Here is a 9645-nt window from a genome sequence, read left to right on the forward strand (position 1 = left end):
GGAGAGAGTTACTTTTTTCTTAAATCAAATTACACACATTGAACTGTGAAACAATTCTATTAAATTACTATAACCTTGAAATTTTAAAATTTGCTGCTGCAGACAGAAAGCAAAAATTTAACATAATATATATTCAATAATAAACTGAACTAAATGGAATATTTCTGCCAAAATATTGACCAACTTAAATACGCTGAACCTGCAGATATATTCCAAAAACCTCTTTCATCTCAATCATGAAGTAAACGATTTGAATTTAATCGAAGCTTTAATATGAATATTGGAGACTAGATGAACCCCACGCCACCCCCACCCCACACCCAACAAAAAAAAAAAGTCGGAAAATACAAAATATTAAAAAATAATTTAGTAAAAAGTAGTTTGGAACGTAAGATAAGAAAGAATATCAATTTCAAAAGGGAAAAGGGACAAATATACCCCGAATTATTGTAAATGATATATATGCAGATACCCTCCATCATACTTTTGGGACATTGATGTCCCTGCCGTCCAAAAACTAGAGCATATATGCCCTTTAGTCTAACGGAAGACTAAATAGAGACACATGGCGCAATCTTATCCGCCGATCCGATATTTTATAAATGTCGGGTCGGTGGATAAAATTATGACATGTGTATGTCAGTTAGTATAAAGGGTATATATGTTCTAGTTTTTGGACGGCAGGGACACCAATGCCCCAAAAGTATAACGGAATGTATCTGCATATCATTTACGATTTTAGGAGTATATTTGTCCTTTTTTCCATTTCAAAAAAAAAAAAATTAAATTAACTTTATCTCATAATTAATTTAAAATATTAGTTAATCTCAGAATTATTTTATCCTTTTATTTATACTATTAAAAAGATGAAATTACTACTCCATATAAAATGTAAAATCTTATTTTATCCCGCGTACCATTTGACCGACTGCTAAGCTTATTATAATATATATTTACTACAATTTCTTAATTGAATTATTGTGAAACTTTGAGGTGGATATACATGTGACATTAATTATAATGCCCATGTAATGCATGCTACTTGTTTGATTAAAGTTGTTTTCCCATAAATTTTTTTTGATTAAATTAAAGTTGTTTGACCCAAAAAACATTGTTGATTAATCATTAAAGTCCCTCTTCAATTCTTCATTAATCATTCATTTAAGAATCTTTAAAGTATGTACTACTAGATTTCTAAATATATAGCTATGGTCAATATTTAAATAGCGTGATAACAAGAGATATTTCTTGGTTAAAACTAGAAAAAAAGTCACATTTTTTTCAACCAAACAATAAGTGATAGAGGTGTTTCATTATTTGTTTCTTGAATTTCATCAATATATATTCTTGTAATTATGGAGTGTGTTAAATATAAGACCAAGCCAATATAAGGAAATAAATACATAAAGAAGTTAAAAAAAATCAAATTATATATACATTTATGCACAACAAAGCGAAGAGGGGTTCAGATGAACCTCCTTACGTTTCTTAATCCCCGCTCCCACCCCACCCCCCTCACTTAGTCTTAATAGATGAGGCATTTTATCACTTTTCTTCGATAATATAGGTAAATGGAAAAAATGTCAAATTTTACTACTGCACTATTTGAAATTAAGTAATTACTTATCTCATGTAGATTCTTAGAATAATATTGCCTACGACAGTAGAAATGAACGAACCTCTTTTTTGCCCTTAACCCTTAAAAGGAGCTTACGATAATTTTGATTAATAGTAAAAAAGTTACTATATACTCTATTTTTACATTAGATTAATAAAACTATAATTTGCATATATATATTTTTGTTTCTAAATTATATTAATTAATATACATTTTCACTTTATCTTATTTAATTTGGCATGTGGTCTCACACTCTCATGAATTCAAAGTCCATTCCATGTATGTAATTGCCACCTTCAAAATTGGATCATTTTAAATTTAATTACTATATGATAAATTGACCATATTATAAAATGATAAGTATTAGTATATCAAATGGTGTCCACATGCTATAAAACGTGGTCTAACTTTTCAAATAATGATTAATTAATAATCATAGGTTGTTCCAAAGGGGATAGGTAAGAAAATAAGTTTTCACTTTTTAAAAATAAATAAATAAATTCTTTTAATTTTGTTAATATCACTTTATCACCCCCTAGGAAGATTATATATGTTGAGTAGAAGGAGAAAAATGGGTAAAAAGTAAGAGAGATCTATCTTTAGATTTTAGAAGATTGATCTTTCTGATTAAACATTTATTAAAATTCATATTATGTATTAGGTTATATTGTATAATACGTATTAGTTATTACTACATTATTTTGTTACACTAATGAGATTGTTCATTGATTTTATTAGCAGATAATTGAGTGTTATCGTGTTTTATTTATTAGTAGTAGTATTATTAATTAGTACACCCCATTACATTATTTTTTATTCATTTTTTTTACACGTTGTTCCTCTACAATTTTGTTTATCGCACTTTTTTGTTATGATTGTTGTATTTTTTTCCCCATTATTTTAATATGATTTCTTTATAAATAGATTTTTTTTATTGATTTAGCTATGCTTTACCTGAGTCAAGTGTCTATCAGAAATAGTCTATCTACCTTCATGTAGTGATAAAGTCGCATAACACCACCCTCCAATACCTACTAATGAAATTTAACTGAATATGTTATTGTTACTGAGTGCGAGTTTTGTTGGATGTCAATTATTGTGCATGTTTGTCGTATTAGTCTAAAAGAAGTGTCGCGTAACTCTTGGTTCGTTAAATACAATCTAATCATAGTATATAAATAAAATAAAACAAATAAGGACAAATATCAATATATAAAAATATCCTTAATTAAATAATGTCGTTGCCTAAAAGTTTAGGTAAACAATTTATTTATATTTAGAATATGTTGCGAGTGATCTAAGGTGATTGTACAGGTGTCATTGCATTAATTCTACCAATTCGAACGTTCTAAAACTTCAAGATTTTTTTTTTTATTCTTTTAAATGGGGAAATGACTAAATGATATAGTTTTTTTTTTTTAAAAAGGAAAAAAATGAAGTGACGAAATGAAATTACAAAAAAAAAAAGCTTTAAATTTAATTGAAAATGCTTTAAATTCATTTTAAAATAAAATAAAATAAAATAGTAATTTGTTAATTTTCTATTTAAAAAAATTACATATAATTAATTTAAATTATTTAAAAAATCTAATTTTATGTGGTGATGACATGTGTCACTTTTTCTTGTCCTATTATATATAGATAGATATTAATCTAATCATAGTATATAAATAAAATAAAACAAATAAGGACAAATATCAATATATAAAAACATCCTTATTTAAATAATGTTGTTGCCTAAAAGTTTAGGTAAACAATTTTTATATTTAGAATATGCTGTGAGTGATCTAAGGTGATTGTACAGGTGTCATTGCATTAATTCTACCTATTAGAACGTTCTAAAACTTCAAGATTTTTTTTTATAAAAAAAATGGGGAAATGACTAAATGAAATATTTAGTTTTTTTCAAAAAGGAAAAAAAATGAAGTGACGAAATGAAATTACAAAAAAGAAGAAGAAGAAGAAAGTGAAGTAACGAAATGAAATTATGAAAACCAAAAAGTAATGTAATAATTAAATTATAGTGGGCTAGTTTCGATGCGATAATATCAATTGATAATGCGATAACAGGAAAAATCAATATATGATCTTATGAAATATATCATTTGCATTGCGCTAACTCAATTACACTTTTAAATTAATTATTTTTTAACCCTCGTTAACCAAGAAATTCTTGAACTTCAGGCGTATATATTATTAAACCTAACTTCAGACATTGCATGTCTAAAATTATTTCAAAAGAATATTATGAAAACTGTTGGATCCTATAATTTTAAGGTAAATGTCTTAAAAAATACTGCCTGAACCGTATGATCTTAATATGTCATGTCAATTCTATAAAAAAAATATCATTAAAAATAAAATAAGAATATTGAGGTTTCAATTATTTGAGTGGTTATTAACGAATCAATTATTCTTTTGCAATGATTATCGTGACATAATATTTGTTGATGATATATTAATAAAGAAAAGAAAAAAATGTCATCATGTCATATATTATAAAAGTATTTTTATCTAGCTATACAATATAATTTTCTCGAAAAAAATCATATCAATTAACACATCTCAAGTAAATGTGATTTTGCCACTACGTATACATCACACCACTACATCCGTTCTTCATGTTCCCACAACATATCTTTTTAGAAACATATGTTTAGATAGATCCAAAATTACTGATTAATCGAATGAGTCAATCTCTCCAACTTATAATCGACTATCGCATGACCCATTGATTTAACCAACACAACAATCGCATGACACATTGATTTAACCAACACAACAATCTTAACACGTGAAATAAGATAGTACACAAACACACACACACACATATATATATAAAGGGGTAGAGCTACACCTTAGCAAGGGTGGTCAGATGAACAACCTTCGTCGAATTTTTTTTGTAATTATATATCAATATATTTGGATATATACTAATTGTTGAAAACCCTTAACATAGTAAAGAAAGATAGACCAATGGTTAAAGGTTGTTCAAAGTCATCCTTAACTTACGCATTTTGTTCAAAACATATTTGGTTCTATTTTTTCTCTTAAAAAGAGAACAAAAGTGACGTTTTTAAGTTAAAGAAATAAAAAATTCTCTTTGTAAAGATCAATAATTGAGGTATGATTATTTTGTAGCCAATCTTTATAATCTGACCAACAATGTTTATTTTTTACTTGTCCTAAAGTATGAACACCATTGATGAAAATTCTGGCTCCGACACTATATATATATATTGTCTTATTACCGTTTCTTCCATTTCAATTTGTTTTTATTTTTATTTTTTTTGATATTTTTCCAAAAAATAAAATAGAATCCCTTTTAATTTCTTAACTTTCCATTTTCCATTAAAATGTTTTAGAGTCAAAAGTATTAAAGCATATTGTAACATTGCGTCAAATTAAGCACAAACAAAAGTACTTTAGAAGTGCCAAAATGGATCTATCCGAGTCCATTTCAATAGCTTAATGCTTTAACTCAACTCGGCCCATTATGTGAGTCATGGCTTAACGTTCATTTAGCAATAGTTCAAAATAAAGTAAATTTTAGATTTAGCAAACATAAAAATTATATTAGCGCTTTATAGTTACAATTTTGCTATGGAGCATCAACAACGATTGTATATGTATATTGTTTAGATAATTGTATATGTATAACTATTATGTATATGTATACATAATTGTATTTGTACATCTACATAAAATTTAAATTTGTATACATAAATCGAAATAAAATATTTATATGTCAAATCTCTCACTTTATACAACACAAATTATACATTGTAATTTGAATAATTTGTGTTTGTATAAAGCAAGAAAGTGACAAAAGAAAACTATCTGTATTTATAATTATAAGTGTATAAAACATATATATATATATATATAAAAATACAAATAAAAACACAATTTATACATTTGTGTTTGTATAAGTATAAAGTAAAAAGTGTGTTTGTATAAAGTAAGAAGGCGAAAAGGCGAGAGAGAGTGACGAGCGAAATTTCTAAAAGCTGAAATGAAAAAGGAATTATAACATTTATTTTAAATTAATAATTTGCTATACCTAAATTTAGAGTACTTGAAAAGTAAATAATCACAAGAAACAAAACAGAAATATGATTTTACTATATAACTTCTTAACACAAACCAAAACACACAATACAAAATACAACCAAATTCAAAAGTTACACAAAACACATAGCCAAAAAGAAAGAAAGAAAGATATGCATTCATCACAATCTATCTTTAGTACTTCACTTTCACATTTTTCCCAGTTGAATCCTTAGCTTCAACTTGAGCAATACTCCCTTCAACATCCATTCTCCCAACGTCGTTGAACGTTTGGCCGGTCATCTGATCGGCCTGTTTCAACGTCGTTGCAGTCTTACCTGCCCGAGTATCGTCCACATCCACAACGATCTTCGATCCTCCTCTTGTAGTTGTCTCATCGGTGGTGTGTTTCGGTGCTAATATGCTTCCAAGCGCACCGAAAATACCACCGGTAGCAACTTTTCTATCGTGATCATCGTCACCTTCGTGCATTTTCATTTCCTCCATTTTTTTTCTTGTTGCTTCTTCACTCTCATGATATTTTTCCTGCAATTGAGACTATTAACCATTCATCTTTTTTATCCAAGACGATAAAATATATAGCCAATGGGTTCACATTTCGCAATTGCAAATCAAAGACGAAGCCAGAATTAAGATTTTGAGGTTCTAAATTTCGTTATTAACATCAATCAATTTTGTTAGAATTCACAAATTAATATACATATATGTTTATAATAACGTCAATTAATTTTGTTAGGAATTCACAAATTAATTAATTTTCTAGTACAAATATAGAATTACACAAAAGCTGCTACCCACCTAGCAAATATGGCTATTAATGACTTGAAAATAAGACAAGATCGATTACTCGAAATTTGTTGCAACATTTTATTAATGGCATCCAAAAAATCTACAACAAAGCACCATGTATTATTTCATTCTTATTCTAAATTTTTATAAGAAAACTAAGCAAGAAGGCTATAAACGGCTAACCTTGGCAGCTCCCGCCGTCTCATCCGCCTTCTGCTTAGCCGCTCCCGCCGTTTCACTTGCCTTTTGTTTAGCCGCTCCTTCCGTCTCATCAGCTTTCTGTTTCGCCGCTTCAGCCGTTTCCTCCACCTTCTGCTGAGCTTCCTCCTTTTTACCCGTAAGCATATCCATCGCCCGCCTCGCGGCATCAGCCGCACTATCCTTCAGCTCAGCCAATTTCCCTATCGTAGTATCTTTCCCTTCTTTCGCCTTTTCAGCCGTATAATCCTTATACTCTCCGGTTTTCTGCATCGTCACATCCTTAGCTTCCTTAGCTTTATCCTCTGCATACTCCTCGTACTCTGTTGCTTTACGAGTTGCACTCTCTTTTGCTTCTTTGGCCTTATCTATTGTTGTATCCTTTGCCTCCTTCGCCTTCTCCGCTGCATAATCCTTCGTTTGCTTCGCCTTGTCTGCAGCGGAATCTGTATACTCCCCTGCTTTATTTTTAACTTGTTGCGTTTTATCTGAAACAGATGCTTTAGTGGCCTTACCCTTATCCTCCGCATAATCAGCATACTCGCCCATTTTATCAGCTGCAGCGTCTTTAGACCGTCTTGCATTTTCCGCCGCTATATCAGCGGTGTCACTGGCGACTTGGGCGGTTTCGTGGGCTTTTCCAGTGACGGCGTCTTTAGCATGACCAAGTGTACCTTGAACGGATTTGATTATACTGCCAATAACACCGGGTTTCTGTTGTTCAACATCTCTTTGACTTTCATCCCTTCGTTCTTTATTCACATCACTAAGTTCATCTGCTGCTATTTTTGCAGCTACTTCTGCTCTTTCTTCTTTCACTGCTTGCCTCGACTCCATTTTTTTTTTCTAATAACAAAACACTGATAATATCTCTTAATATTTTACTCTTTTTTTTTTTTTTGCACTTTTGGGATTTAAGGAGTGTGATGAATGGGAAGGAATTGGGGTATGGTATTTATGTTGAGGTGGTTAAGAAAATTGGATTGGACACGTGGAGGAAAGGAGAGCTATGAAGTGACACGTGGATGGTGTTGTGGGTGTTTGACACGTAGCATTTGAGAGGTGTACTTGTAATGTGTAAGGATAAAGCTTAATATGTAGGAAATGGTTCATGATTCGAGGTGGGTGGATAAGAGTAGAAGTTTCTAGCTTACCGTCAATACGTGAGCGCGGAGTTAGATAGAATCGAGGGATTTATTAAAAAAAAATTACACTATTTTTTATCTTGATAAAAATTCTAACTTTGTTATTTATATTAGACTATTGTATTATATAAAAGTTACAAACTCATATTAATTATTCGTTACAAATGTAATAAATTTTACCCATAAAATCATACTATATTGAAAATATTGAGTTTGGTTAAATTTGATGTCATCACTTTACATCCGCCTCTATTTCTATTGGGTTATAGAAAAGATGGATCCAGTGGCTTGTGGGCTAGCTGGCCTGAAAATGTTCATGAGGTGGACTGTTTGTAAATAGGCCCAATAACAAGATAAGAAGCCCATGAGAGATTGGGCTGGAGGGAGTATGAGATAGAAGTTGAATACTAGGATATTTTTATGGGCAAATTACAGAAATCACATACTTTTAAGGTAAAATTACAATTTATCTCTTAAAAGTTTATAATTACAGAAATCCTTCAAACGGATACAATAATGTAAGCGCTGATACATTAATCTGATGCGCGAGATACATTAACCGTTAACTAAGATACATTACATTTTATACATGATACACTAATCTGATGTACATTTTATACATGATACACTAATTTGATGCACAAGATACACTAACCTGATGCGCGAAAATGAGGGATTTTGGAAATTTGTAAAATTTATAAGGGATAATGGTAATAACTAAACTAAAAGATGGGATTTCTGTAATTTTTCCTATTTTTATCGAAAGCGCGACATTGTGAAAACTAAAATTTGAATTTTTTATGTCTGAAATTTGATATGATTTGCTAAGATCTACTTTTGACATTTTAAAGTTTAGTCTGACTTGTGTTGCTTTTGGGTTATGGGTACTCATTTGAATTTGCTAATGACATCTTTATTTTCTTATCTTAGGTAACGAACCACGTTGATTTGATATTATTCGTTTTGAGTTACTTATTTAACATTGATGATAATTGAATTATGGTATATGAATAAGCAGTGGGTAATCTGTACATTAAATCAATTCACTCGATATAAGTTGACAAACATGAGTTATCATATTACGTCTCATCTTATTTTAGATGTGTGTAATGAACTTCAAACATTTATGCTTAAGCTCTAAATATTTGCACATGAATTTTTGAAGTCAGATGTTTATTGTTATAATTTTTAAATCTAAAACTTTAGTACATACCTATAAAATATTATTTAAATTTTCCTTACGTGGATTTAATTTTTTTGTGCTATAATTAGTGTGCTCAATAAGTATGAAATTTGCCTAAACCTCACAATTTAGTGGCACTCACTTGATTGTGTAAACCTATTAGTTTGCATTCACTCTTGCCACATTTTACCTATGCCTATATATAGCCTTTTCTCTAAGTTCTTGTGTTGTTTAAGGAGTGTCAAATCTGGTGAGTTAAAATGGGTTAAATGACAAAGAGCAATCTAATGATTCGTTAAAAAGTTATTTAGATTGAAATGAACTAACAAACAAAAAAGTATCTCTTTTAAAAAATGTATTTATAATTTAAGTTTGGGTGCGTCTCGACTCTGGATGAGTTGAATTGGACGGATCAAAATAATTGAGCACGTCATTGACATGCCCAAACTTGATTGGGTTAGAGATGTCAATTTTTTCATGGGCTACTTTGGACACCCTTAATTTGTCTCTTTCACATGTTAACCCCAATGGCGTAGCCATATGGTGGTCAGGGTGTCCAATTGGACAGCCTTCGTTGAAAGAAATACCGTATATACAAGTAAAATGATACACGAAATGATTAAATAATATATTTTGGACAC

At 30.0% G+C, this 9645-nt stretch overlaps 1 protein-coding gene across 1 annotated transcript; it reads right to left on the minus strand.

The window, feature by feature from the left end:
• Nucleotides 1-5771: 5771 nt before the first annotated feature.
• On the minus strand, nucleotides 5772-7580 carry LOC102602781 (embryonic protein DC-8). Its single transcript, XM_006341131.2, has 2 exons — nucleotides 6662-7580; nucleotides 5772-6214 (listed from the first exon to the last, which is right to left on the minus strand). Exons 1-2 carry the CDS (start codon nucleotides 7511-7513, stop codon nucleotides 5864-5866), a joined length of 1203 nt encoding a protein of 400 aa, XP_006341193.1. The 5' UTR covers nucleotides 7514-7580; the 3' UTR covers nucleotides 5772-5863.
• Nucleotides 7581-9645: the final 2065 nt, after the last annotated feature.

This window comes from Solanum tuberosum, unplaced genomic scaffold (assembly GCF_000226075.1).
Source record: "Solanum tuberosum cultivar DM 1-3 516 R44 unplaced genomic scaffold, SolTub_3.0 scf00021, whole genome shotgun sequence".
Classification (NCBI taxonomy): Eukaryota; Viridiplantae; Streptophyta; class Magnoliopsida; order Solanales; family Solanaceae; genus Solanum; species Solanum tuberosum.